Raw genomic sequence first — 13,932 nt, forward strand, 5'->3', positions numbered from 1 at the left:
GTGCAGTGGCTCACGCCTGTAATCCTACACTTTGAGAGGCCAAGGCAGGTGGGTCACCTGAGGTCAAGAGTTTGAGACCAGCCTGGCCAACACGGTGAAACCCTGTCTCTACTAAAAATACAAAAATAATAATAATAATTAGCCAGGTGTGGTGGCAGGCACCTGCAGTCTCAGCTACTCAGGAGGCTGAGGGGGGAGAATTGTTTGAACCTGGGAGGCAGAGGTTGCAGTGAGCTGAGATCGCGCCACTGTATGATCTGGGCGCCACTCTGGGTGACAGAGCAAGACTCCATCTCAAAAACAAACAAACAAAACCGGGAGTGCCTGGACACTTAGTGAGAACTGGACAGGGGCCATGGGTCGAGGAGCAAAATAATCACCAGGACTTGTGGATAACAGGATCATGTGGGTGGTGGGTCCGCATGGGTGACAGGGACGTGGGGACATGTCGCCACCCTGACAGGAGCAGCCCAACTCAACAGCCACGGCAGGTCATGCCACGGAGGCTCGAGGCATTACGTGGGGACGTTACGTCAAGGCGTTACACCATTACGAGATGTAACGCTCGAGGCGTTACATCGAGGGGACGATGGCCATGGGGCTGGGCGTCCAGGGTGCGCCGCAGAGGGAAGCTCACCACGTGGTGCTCTCATCTGCCCACAGCCCAGCCCGTCTTCCTGTTGGAGGCACGCAGACCCCTGGAGGACAAGCATGAAACGCCATAGGGCTCCCCCAGGTGCTGGAATTATGGCACCTTTCAAATTCTTCTCCAGGAGTTTTAACAAGCATGCGTACTTTTTATAAGTGGTGAGTGTAACGGAGGTTCACAGATGCACTCCGCTTTGGAAACCAGTGCACTCTTGCCCAGGCACGGTGAGACTCTGAGGATGATGTGTCTAACCTCTGTGTCTAACGGGGGTGTGGGCTCTCCCTCCTCTGGCGACCATGAGGACCACCCAGGCAGGACAAGGTGTGCAGAGAACTAGCATGGTCCCTGGCACGTAGCCCCTGCCCAGTGACTGGCAGATGAGAAGCTCCATTGTCGCCCCTGGCGAGTGTGGGGCACAGGCACCTCCTTGGGTTGTCTGCCCTCCCGGGAGCCCCAGGGTGCCCAGGCGGGCCTCAGCTGAGTCCAGGCCTCGGGGACAGTCCGTGCAGCCCCTCCTGGGGCTGGGGGCGGGCACTTGTCTCAGCCACGTTTCTGCTGACTGAGCAGCCTTCTTCATGAGCTCATGCCTTTCCAGAGAAATCCCTTAATGCCTCCATTCTGCTGGTGGCATATATAGGGAGGGCTCGGCCTTGGCTCCACACTGCACTGCCCAGAGGCCCCGCTGACTCCTGCCAGCCTCCAGGTCCCCGTGGTACCAAAGCTGAACATGGACGTGACCATCCAGCACCCCTGGTTCAAGCGCACCCTGGGGCCCTTCTACCCCAGCCGGCTGTTCGACCAGTTTTTCGGCGAGGGCCTTTTTGAGTATGACCTGCTGCCCTTCCTGTCGTCCACCATCAGCCCCTACTACCGCCAGTCCCTCTTCCGCACCGTGCTGGACTCCGGCATCTCTGAGGTAAGACGTGGCCCGTGGTGCTGGCCTCTCCTCGCTGCTCAGAGGGTGGTGGCCTCGGTGGGTGGAGAGCGATGGACTCTGGTCTTGCTCCGTCAGGCAGGTGGCCTCGTCCCACTTCATCCCCTTGCAGAGGCTGGGCGAGAGCCTGTGTCCCCACTGCAGCCACGTGGCAGAGCTTCCCCTGGCACTGGGGAGAGGGTGGACAAGGGAGCAGCCTGAATCCACCTTTGCTTTCCTCCATCAGCTCATGACCCATGTGTGCTTTGTAAGGCACCAGCCACATACTGGAAACCCCAAGAGCAGCCCATCCAGGCATGCGTGGTGGCGAATGCCAGCTCCCGGGTTCCTCTGGTCTCCTGAGTCCCGGAGACCTGGGAGCAGGTGGGGGTCATAGTCCTGAAAGCCAGAGAGCAGGGCGTTCCTAGCACCTCCTCCAATGAGCTCGGCCTGCCCACGGCTAGCAAAGCTCTTGGCAAGTTTACTTAGGTGCCCTGCCAAGGCTAAAAGGACAGGAAATGGGCGCCCCCCCCCCCCCCCACCCAACCACAGGCCTCCTCTCTGAGCCACGGGTGAGCGGTGCGGGTTCTGCTGTTCTGGAGGGCCTGAGTCCCACCCAGCACCTCAAAAACAGGGTCCTCCCCAGGGCTGCTGCAGTAGGCATCAACGCCAGGGCGCAAAATGCCTCAGGGAGCCAAGGCTGAGCCAGGGGAGTGAGAGGGAGCATGTGGAAGTGCGTTTTGGAGAGGCAGCTGCGCAGGCTGTCAGCAGGCTCCGGCCGCTTCTATAGACAGCATGACACCAAGGGCAGTGACCTCATTCCACAGGCGGAGTCCAGCCAGCCAGCCAAGCATCACCAGCCAGACGATTGACCCTAACGGACCAACCAACCCGTAACGACCCCTCCTACCATAACCAGTAGCCAGCCAGCCCATAACCAGCCAACAGATCTATAACCAGCCACCTGACCATAGCCAAACAACCAGCCAGCCCACCAGTAGCATTCAGCCCCTCAGCTGGCCCTGAGGGTTTGGAGACAGGTCGAGGGTCATGCCTGTCTGTCCAGGAGACAGCCACAGGCCCCCGAAAGCTCTGCCCCACTTGGTGTGTGGGAGAAGAGGCCGGCAGGTGACCGAAGCGTCTCTGTTCTGATAACCGGGACCCGCCCTGTCTCTGCCAACCCCAGCAGGGACGGCACCCTCTGGGCAGCTCCACATGGCACGTTTGGATTTCAGGTTCGATCCGACCGGGACAAGTTCGTCATCTTCCTCGATGTGAAGCACTTCTCCCCGGAGGACCTCACCGTGAAGGTGCAGGACGACTTTGTGGAGATCCACGGAAAGCACAACGAGCGCCAGGTGAGCCCAGGCACTGAGAGGTGGGAGAGGGGGGCGAGGTGGGCGCGAGGACAAGGGGGTCACGGCGGGCACGACCGGGCCTGCACACCTGCACCATGCCTTCAACCCTGGGAGAGGGATGCTCTCCAGGGGCCCCCGAATCAGGCCTGGCTTTTCCCCAAGGGAGGGGCCATGCCCACCTGAGCACAGCCAGCCCCTCCCGGCGACAGAGGTCACCATTCCCGAGCTAATGTGGCTCAGGGATCCAGGTTAGGGTCCCTTCCCGGGCTGCACCCAGCCGTTTCCAGCTCCATCCCTGTCACCTGGATGCCAGGGTGGTCTTAGAAAGAACCCCGGGAAGTGGGAGTGCCCCGGGTGGCCGCCTCCTAGCCAATGTACATCTTCACATGAACCCTACCTGAGGAAGCCAGTCCCCGACGGCATAGCTGCATCCGCTTGGAATGCTTTACAGGCATTGACGCCTTCACCTCACAGCAGCCCTTTGGAACCAGTGTCCTCATTATTCCAGGGCACGGCTGGGGAACAAGGGGGTCCTCAGCCTGCTGGGTCCCACAGCTAGTACCGGGCAGGTGGGACGGGAGCTTCTCCCCACAGTCACCCTGATGCCCCGCTCTTGCTCGGGTGGAGGCCTCGGATCTCCGTGGTGTTGAGGGAGCCGGGGCACTGGAGCCCTGGTGACCCGCATCTCCTGGCGGAGCCGGGAAGAGCTCATGGACTGTCACAGATGGACAGTGTCCCGCAGGGGCTGGAGAGCAGAGTGGGGCTGGAAGGTGGAACTCTTAGCCAAAGTCTTGGTTTCTTTTGGCCAGGGTCCTCTTTCAATGCCTGGAGAAGGTGGTGCTGGGGGGTGAACCCTGACCTCCTCATGTGCTGCCCCTCCCTCGCCTGGGCCCGGTAAAGCCACCACGTAGCCCCAGCCAGCCTGGAACATGCTTCCTGAGCTCCCAGCTCTTGGTCTTTGCACCCAGTGGAGGAGGAGGTCAGCCCAGGGAGCTGAGTCTGCGGTTTAGGGCGTCCAGGGGACGTGGAAGCATGTGGGTCGTCTGGCCACGTTAGGTAGGGCTGCAGAGACCTGGGCTAGAGCAGTCCTGCGGGGTCTGGAAGGGGAAGCCTGGCTGAGGTGCGGGGCCTGGTCTGGAATGATCCTGCGATTTTGGAGTGAAGCCATGGAGCAGGAAGAGACAACCCCCCGCAGGGAATAGCCCGGCAAGTGGCCACGAGGCCAGGCGGAGGTCCAGAGAAGCAGGGGCATGAATCCATAAATCCCAGGGGGCCTGGCCATGGGATGTGCTGGCTGCACACGGCCCCTGTGAGAGCCCCCGCAGGCTGGCCCCCTTCTGCAGTCGGTGGGGCTGGGGCAGCTTCTCTGGCATGGGGCGAGGCAGCCGCCTGCACAGTGGCCCCCCTGACTGTGAGCCCCCACCCTCTCCAGGATGACCACGGCTACATTTCCCGTGAGTTCCACCGCCGCTACCGCCTGCCGTCCAACGTGGACCAGTCGGCCCTCTCTTGCTCCCTGTCCGCCGATGGCATGCTGACCTTCTGTGGCCCCAAGATCCAGACTGGCCTGGATGCCACCCACGCCGAGCGAGCCATCCCCGTGTCGCGGGAGGAGAAGCCCACCTCGGCTCCCTCGTCCTAAGCAGACATCGCCTCGGCTGGCTCCCCTGCAGCCCTGGCCCATCATGGGGGGAGCACCCTGAGGGCGGGGTGTCTGTCTTCCTTTGCTTCCCTGTTTTTCCTTTCCACCTTCTCACATGGAATGAGGGTTTGAGAGAGCAACCAGGAGAGCTTAGGGTCTCAGGGTGTCCCAGACCCCGACACCGGCCAGTGGCGGAAGTGACCGCACCTCACACTCCTTTAGATAGCAGCCTGGCTCCCCTGGGGTGCAGGCGCCTCAACTCTGCTGAGGGTCCAGAAGGAGGGGGTGACCTCCGGCCAGGTGCCTCCCGACACACCTGCAGCCTCCCTCCGCGGCGGGCCCTGCCCACACCTCCTGGGGCGCGTGGGGCCCGTGGGGCCGGGGCTTCTGTGCACCTGGGCTCTCGTGGCCTCTTCTCTCAGACCGTCTTCCTCCAACCCCTCTATGTAGTGCCGCTCTTGGGGACATGGGTCGCCCATGAGAGCGCAGCCCGCGGCAATCAATAAAGAGCAGGTGATACAAGCAACCCGCCGTCTGCTGGTGCTGTCTCCATCAGGGGCGCGAGGGGCGCGAAGGGCGGGAGGGCGGCGCCGGGAGGGAGGACAGCGGGGTCTCCTGCTCGTGTTGGACCCGGCGGCCTCGGAACGATGGGGTCGCCTGCGTCCCTTCCTTCTCCTGAGCTCAAGCGCCTCCCTCCACACTGGGCTGGAAGGAGAGGTTTTGGGGGCAGAGCCTCTGATGGGAAAGGGACTGGGGAGCGCTTCCGAGAGCTGGGGGCGGGGAGGGACCTGGAAGGGGCTGCAGGGAATGGAGGGAGGCCGGGCTCCTTTCTCTGTCCGCGCCGGCACCGGCTCCGGGGCGGGACGCCAGCCCTGGCCTCCTTCTGCGGGGCCGTCCGGTTCTCTCGGGGTCTGCGGGGCCTTCCTGTTCTCTCGGGGGTCCTGCTGCCTTCGGGGCTGGGCTTTAAGGGCACTCGTGCTTTTGAGGAGCTGGAACTCGGCAGCTTCCCCTGGGCAACCCATCATGGCCCCGAGCTGGAGGCGGAAGCTCGCTCTGTCCCCTCCCGGGACCAGACACTGGGCGGCCATGCCAGACCCCGCCACGGGGAGGGAGACTCGGCCTGGGGGGCCCTGGCTGCCTGCTGCGCTCACCGAGGGGCATCCGGGGGGCCAGAGGGCACCCGAGGGGAAGCAGACGCCACGGCGGGTGGACCCTGCCAGCGCCCTCGACCCCGGAGGCCGAAGGCACCGGGAACTGGGACCCTGATGGCACCAGCAGGACGACCACGGGGGCGCAGCCTCCACCTGGGAGAACACAGACACTGACACCACCGGGGTTTCAAAAAGTCAGCAACAGGCATTAGCGTGGGCGGCCATTGTGACGCCCAGTGACATCACGTGCCACGGCCACTGAACAGCACACACACCACACACTCCACACACACCACACACTCCACACACACACCACACACTCCACACACTCCACACACACCACACACTCCACACACACACCACACACCCCACACCACACACTCCACACACTCCACACACACCACACACTCCACACACACCACACACTCCACACACACACACACACCACACACCCCACACAACCACACACCACACACTACCCACAATCCACACACACCACACACTACACACACACACCACATACTCCACACACGCCACACACCCCACACCACACACTCCACACACTCCACACACACCACACACTCCACACACACCACACACTCCACACACACACACCACACACTCCACACACTCCACACACACCGCATACGCCACATACACCACACACTCCACACACACACCACACACCCCACACAACCACACACCATACACTCCACACAATCCACACACCACACACTCCACACACACACCACACACTACACACTCCACACAATCCACACACACCACACACTCCACACACACACCACACACCACACACTCCACACACACCACACAATCCACACACACACCACACACTCCACACACACACCACACACTCCACACACCACACACTCCACACACCACAGACTCCACACAGTCCACAACTCCACACACACCAATCACACACTCCACACACACCACACACACCACACATCACACACTCCACACACCACATACTCCACACACACACCACACACCACACACTCCACACACTCCACACACACCACACACTCCACACACACCACACACTCCACACACACACCACACACTCCACACACACCGCATACGCCACATACACCACACACTCCACACACACACCACACACCACACACAACCACACACCATACACTCCACACAATCCACACACCACACACTCCACACACACACCACACACTACACACTCCACACAATCCACACACACCACACACTCCACACACACCACACACCACACACTCCACACACACCACACAATCCACACACACACCACACACTCCACACACACACCACATACTCCACACACACCACACACTCCACACACCACACACACTCCACACACCACAGACTCCACACAGTCCACAACTCCACACACACCAATCACACACTCCACACACACCACACACACCACACATCACACACTCCACACACACCACACACTCCACACACACCACACATCACACACTCCACACACACCACACATCACACACTCCACACACACCACACACTCCACACACACCACATGCTCCACACTCCACACACACACCACGCACTCCACACACATTCCACATTCCACACATCACACATTCCACAATCCACACATCACACATTCCACACACACAACACACTCCACATGCCACACAGTCCACACATTCCACACACACACACACCACACGCTCCACACCACACACACCACACACCACAGATTCCACGCACTCCACACACACACCACACATTCCCACACACCACACGCTCCACACTTCACACAGCACACTCCATACACTTCACACATACCACACACTCCACACACCACACAGCCCACACTCCACATACCACATGCACACACACCGCATACTCCACACGCACCACACACTCCACACACACCACACCACACACTCCACACAACACACACCACATACCACACACTCCACACACACCACACACACTCCACACACCACACACTCCACACACACCACACACACCACACACACACACCACACACTCCACACACACAACACACTCCACACACCACACACTCCACACACACACACCACACACTCCACACACACAACACACTCCACACACACACACCACACACTCCACACACACACAACACACTCCACACATACCACAGACACACACACACCCCTCAACACACCATGCCCTTTGTCTCTCTTTGTGTTCCTCTGGCCAGGCGGTGGTGTGAAGGGTTCTGAGTCCTGGGAGTGGCTCCCCTAGACTCCCCCCTCCTCCTCCCTCCAGCAGGACCTGCCCGGCTGTTGTGCCATCGAGTCCCCATTTGTACAGAAGGGGGTGCCTTGTGGTTGGCAACAACATGACCCACTGTGCTTTGGGGCTGGGGCTGGATGTTTTTGAAAATCGGGGTGTCTGGGGCTCCCTGCTCCTCCTGGGTCTGTCCCGGACCAGCTGAGCAGACACCTTTGCTCTGCACAGCCTGGCAGCCATTGCAGGGAGGCGGGCCCACCCCAACATCTGGTAGCTCGGGGTCCCGTCCCACCGGCTGCACAGTGAATGGAGCTGTCACTCACGCCTGCAGCCTTGCTTGACTGCGGGTCGTGCCTGGACCTTGTTAGGGGCTGGAAGGTGACTCCCTGAAAATTATATGGGGTCCTACCCCCAAAGGCTCAGAATGGGACTGTGTTTGGAGGTGGGGGCTTTGATTAAATTGAAGTGATGTCACTGGGGTGGGCCCTGGCCCAGTCTGGCCGGTGTCCTTGTAAGAAGAGGAGATGAGGACACAGACATACAGAGGGACAACCCCGTGAGGGCACAGGGAGGAGACACTGTCTGCAAGCCAAGGAGAGAGGCCCCAGAGGAACCGGCCCTGCTGCCCCTTGACCTTGGACTCCCGGCCTCCAGGACCCGGCAGAAACGATGTCTGCCATTGGAGCTGCAGCTGTGGCTTTGCAGCTGCGGGAACCGACACATTCAGGCCCAAAGACATAGCCTTTGGCTAGGCCTTGGCAGGGTCTGCAAGGCCCGTGGGCGGTTCACCAGATCCTCGATCAGGCTCCTTGGAGAGTCACACGGAGCACCAGGGCCAGCCCAGGCAGAACTTCCCCTGGCTGGTGGGCTGTCTGATCTCCTCTGCTCCCCCAGTTGGGTCTTCCAGCAGCACAGGCTCAGCAAGGACTTGGAGGGGGTGGGGGGAGGGGCTCTCATCTCATCTGGCCTCCAAGACATGCAGCGTGACCCCTCCCATCTCCCCTCCTGGGGCCTCCTGATGCCATCCTTCCTCGGCTCTTCAATCACACCCCACCCGGGCGGTTCTTAAACTCAGGGGCCTGGGGCTGCTTCACCTCTGGCCTGGGGTAGGCTAGATACGCCTGAGAGATCGTCCATACAGGACTCAGAGCCTGGCTCCATCCCAGGCTGGCCACAGCCCCTATCTCCTCTCCTCCCACCTTGGGGCCTATTCTGGAACAGCCTGCCTTGCAAGGGCCGCCCAGGTGATTTCAGTGATTTCACTGTCACCATAGCTACTGTGAGGCCAAGGTCACACGGACTCCCCGCAGGCACCAAGCTGACGGTCATCTGACAGCAGCCTCATCACCACCTTGTCCAGATGAGGCAGAGGCTCAGCAGGGACTTGTGCAAGGCCCCAGCCAGCCAATGGCAAGGCCTGGAGACCTAGGCTCCCACCCTGAAGTCATCTCAAGCCAATGGCAAGGCCTGGAGACCCGGGCTCCCACCCTGAAGTCATCTCAACGGGCCCAGCCTCAGGAGCTGCCTGTGCTGGGGCCTGGGGCTGCTTTGTACCCAAGACCCCTTCAGAGTCACAGGTGAGTGGCCAGATTCCACCCCCACCATGCCCGCCCCGCCAGGGCAGGAGGCCACGTGGATGTGAGCTTTAATGCAGGGCGCAGCTCTGGCCATGGTGCCCAGCCACTTTCCTGGAGTCTGAGCAGCTGCCAAGGCTCTCTGGTGGCTGCTCCTACCCACATGGCTCCCATGGGCTGCTGTTGGAGAGCTTCTGAAGCCGGGAGGATGCCTGCTCCCCTTGCCTCCTTTCCAAGCTCGCCTCTGCGCACCCACTGCTAGGCCTGGGACTCACACCAGCCTTCTCCGTGGGTGCTGCTGCCAGCTCTCTGCCCTCTGGGCCTCCCTCTCCCTCGCCTGGCCTTCTGAGGGCCGAGGCTCTGATCACCTCTCCCCCGCTTCCCATTGTGTGGCCTGGCGTCTGAGGCCCCTGTGGTCTGACTGCCCCACTGCTCCCTGGTATGCATTCAGGTTGAATTCAGAGAGCTCTGCGTGCCAGTGTCCAGCCCCATTCACCAGGGCACACGGCCATCGTGGAAAGATGGGATTGGCCAGTACTTCCCAAGCCTGCCAGGCCGGGAGAACCACCTGCAGTGCGTTGCAAATACAGACTCCTGGGCCCCGCTCACACCCACTTAGAGTCTGGAGGGGCAGAGTCCAGGGAGCTGGGCTTTTGGTGCCTCCAGGTGAGCCCTATGATCAGGTGCAAGTGGGAGATGCTGCGGGACAGCGGCGCCTCCTCAGGTTAGGGCAGCGGGGGAGAGAAGTCTCACTGGAAGCTGCCTCTCCAGTCTTGGGGCTCAGCTTCTCGATCTCCAGGGAGGCTCTCCCTCATCCCACTGCTGGGGACGCTGGACTCTGGAGTGAAAATGACCCACGCTCTCCTCTGCTCCCGTTTTCACCTTGGGCATCATTGTCATCATCATTATGAGCAGCAGCCGGAAAAGCATTAATGGAGCACTTGCTGTATGCCAGGCCTTGCGCCTGCTGCGCTTGTAACGGCAATTCTCATGCAGCCTGCACAGCAGCCTGTAGCCTGTTTCTATTGTTAGCTGAGGACACCGAGGCTTAGAAATGGAGTCACCTGCCTGGTGTCCTCAGCTGGTGAGGGCTTGGGCCAGGTGCACCCTGTCTGTTTGACCCCAAAGCCAGGGCTCAGCACCGCTGGGCAGATGATTACTGCAATGTCACACATAATGTGAAAATTGGGAGGCGCTGAGGAAGCCTGAGGCACTGGTCCCTTTCTTCTGGTGACATGCTGGGTGACTTTGGACAGATCTATCAACCCCTCTGAGTATTCGATGTCCGTCTTTGCCAGTTGGCTGAAGCTGGGAGACCGAGTGCCTGCAGGGAGCCTCCAGCCCCCAGTTCCTTTCAATCATCACCAGCGTGCCTCACACTAACCACCAGGTGGCAGCAGAGGACTTGCCTGGCCGCCGAGACCTTGGCCGCAGGAGACTTGCCGAACCTCAGCCTTAAAGGTCACCTTCACTCTTCAAGACAGTGGGAAGCGGCCTCAGCAAACATCCGCAGAGGGCCTGGCTCCGGGAGCCTCTGGGCTGCGTGCTGCCAAGCTGTGGGAGACCCACCCTGACCCCCGGGGAGCTAGTGTCCAGCAGGGGAGACTGAGATGGGAAGACACAAAAGCCGTGCTGGAAGCCAGTGGTGTTTCTTTACCATAAGCAGTTTTGGGGTTTCATTTGCTTGTCTGTAAAATCACTTGAAAAAGGAGGCGTCACTGTGTGGAAGGCCAGGGCTGTGCTGGGGTCCCTGGGGGCTCTGGCGGGGTTTCCTCCGTGCAGAATGACGTCACTCCCCGGCTTCCGGCCCAGGTCAGCTCTTCCTAGGAAGCCTCTTGTGAAGAGCAGCCCCCGTCCCGCCCACACCCGCAGAGGCCTGTGAGTGGGGCAGGGCGGTAAGTGTCCCTGGCAGGCAGCCTCAGCTGACGCGGTGTTGGGGTCACAGGGCCAGAGGTCCTGCCAGCCAAGGCTGCATGTGGCTGTCTGAGAGGGGGCTGAGACAGAGATGCAGGCACAGGTGCCAGACAGTGCCAGCTTGGAAGGAGGAGGCATCAGGAGAGCCGAGGGGTTGAGGGACAAGGAGCTGCTTGCTGGGGGCAGGGCGGCCTTCTCTCTACAGGGGAGGCACCTGCCTCCTGCTCTGCCCTTGGCCTCCAGGATGGGAGCTGGGAAAGGAGTCTCCCTTCAGGGGAGGGACCCGTGGCAGGGGCTAGTGAAGGCTCCGTCAGCATTAGCTCCCAGGCTGCTGGGGAGGCCAGAAGGCCCTGCTCTGTGGGATTTCCTCTGAGACCCTGGGCTAAGGACTGAGTTTGCAGGGGCAGGAAATGTGGGCGGGCCCCAAACCTGCTGTGCAGGCTGCTGCCATTAGAACAGAACAGAAGGAAAGGTACACATTGCATCCATGCACACACACACACAGTGTGCCCATATGCACAGAACACACATGCACATAGAAGCACAATGTTTGCACAGTGTGCACCCATGCACAACACACCATGCACACTCGTGCACAACACACAAAACACATGCTCACACACCTCACACATGTGCGCACAAATGCACAACACAAACACACATGCAACATACAAACACATGTACACACATCACACAATACATGTGGACACATACGGACACACAGAAGCACATAACACCTATGCGTGCACAAATGCCCACATGCACACCTACACAAACATACACTCACACAGCCCACAGGAAGACGCACACACCACTATCATGGCCATGGCCAAGCTCTGGGCTGTTACTTCATTGCACGGCTGCCCTCTGTGTCTGATTTGTACTTGACCGTGAGAGACCCCTTTCCACCCTCCAGCTTAGGGGAGCCCCCTCCTGTGTGCTGCTCAGCAGCCTCTTTGACATCTAGCTGCCTGGGCCCTGGCATTCCTCGTGCCACCTGCAGAGACGTCAGAGAGCGGGTATGAGGGAGGAGCGGGTATGAGGGAGGGGCCGTGTGGCAGCTCAAGGACGCCCCAGGGGCACCGGGAGGGAGGGGCAGTGAAGAGAGGGGGTGGCTCATTATTCTGCTGAGCTGTCTGCCCCGGGAGCCTGTGAGCGCTGTGCCTTTACCTTGGCCAGGAGTGAGAGAAATCAATTTCCAAAGCATCCTGGCTGGAAAATCTTGCTTTCCAGAGCAGTGTGGGTCTCCCAGCAGGGCTCCCGAAGGCCCTGACGCAGAATTGCAGATGGCTGGCTGTTGAGGGGACAGGGCGCCCCCTGGGGAAGACACGTCAGACCTAGAGGACTGGGGTGGGAAGGCAGGACACCTCAAATCCCATCTGCCGTTCGCAGGAACACTGAGACCCCACGATGACCCTGGCAGTGGCTCTCTGATGGTGATAAAAGGCAGCGGCTGCCCTTGGAGGAGCTGGTGGCTGACTTATTTCTGACGCTGGTAATGGCCAAGTGCTGGGCCTTTGATTGTACGGGGCCGGGCTGCACTCCACACAGGAGCTGGCTCAGGGGTCCTGCTGGCAGCCGCAGTGCTCTTACCTGCTCGGTGATGAGATACCCAATTAAGTAAGTGGCCTGCAGCCATGTGGCCTGTGCCAGGAGCCAGGCGGGGAGCCCCGGCTCTCCCCCTGAACCCCCTCGCTCACTCTTCCTGCCTGCCCCTGCCTGTGGCTGTCGGAAAGGGTGTTTCTGCAATGAACCAGCTGGAATCCAGCAGTGCTGTGGGGAATTTCCCACGGCTGCTGTGACAAATGACCACAAGCTGGTTGGCTTAAAACAACAGAAATTCACTCTGAGGCATGAAGTCCGAAATCAAGGTGTCTGCAGGGCCGTGTTCCCTCTGGAGGCTCCGGGGTGAATCTTCCTTACCTCCTCCAGCACTCCCGGTTGGTGGAAGCCTCTGAGCTCCAGTCTCTGCCTCCGCCTTCCCCTCCTGTCTGTGTCCTTTCCCCTTAAAGGACTTCAGCCATTGGGTTTAGGGTCTGCTCTCATCCAGGACGATCTCACCTTGATGCTTCACTGAATTACATCTGCAAAGATTCTGTTTCCAAATAAGGTCACATGCCCAGGTTCTGGGGTTTGGAACTTAGACGCATGTTTTGGGGGACACTGTTCCACCCATGACAAGTATGGATGACGTCCCTGAGATCCTGTGTCCTTGCATTTGGGGACGCTTCACATACGCCATTGTACACGTTCCTCTCAGGAAGCCTCTGAGGTTGGCGGGACTGTTTTTGATATTCACTGCGTATGTGTCCCCGTGGGTGTGTATGTGTGAGAATGTGTGAGTGTGGGTGTCCCTGTGAGTGGGGGTGAGTGTGTGCGTATGAGGGTCCACGTACATATGTGAGTGTGTCCCTGTGAGTGAGTCCCCTGTGAATGAGTGTATGTGAGCATGTGTGTGTGAGTCCCTGTGCA

The 13,932-nt window shown here is 60.0% G+C and overlaps 1 protein-coding gene across 3 annotated transcripts in view; it reads left to right on the top strand.

Annotated features, from left to right (window-relative positions):
- Positions 1-5,088, top strand: part of CRYAA (crystallin alpha A) — a 63,758-nt gene extending 58,670 nt beyond the window's left edge. For 2 of the 3 annotated variants that reach the window (XM_063803499.1, XM_514927.8), the window contains 3 exons: positions 664-1,565; positions 2,798-2,920; positions 4,353-5,088. In XM_063803499.1, the coding sequence (XP_063659569.1) occupies positions 1,377-1,565; positions 2,798-2,920; positions 4,353-4,562 (522 nt within the window). In that variant the 5' untranslated portion in view covers positions 664-1,376 and the 3' untranslated portion in view covers positions 4,563-5,088. Of the gene's footprint in view, positions 1-663; positions 1,566-2,504; positions 2,691-2,797; positions 2,921-4,352 lie in introns of those variants that run through there. The other variant, XM_016938612.4, reaches the window with a different exon arrangement.
- The last annotated feature ends 8,844 nt before the right edge of the window (positions 5,089-13,932 follow it).

The sequence above is a fragment of the Pan troglodytes genome, chromosome 22 (genome assembly GCF_028858775.2).
Source record: "Pan troglodytes isolate AG18354 chromosome 22, NHGRI_mPanTro3-v2.0_pri, whole genome shotgun sequence".
In the NCBI taxonomy this organism is placed as follows: Eukaryota; Metazoa; Chordata; class Mammalia; order Primates; family Hominidae; genus Pan; species Pan troglodytes.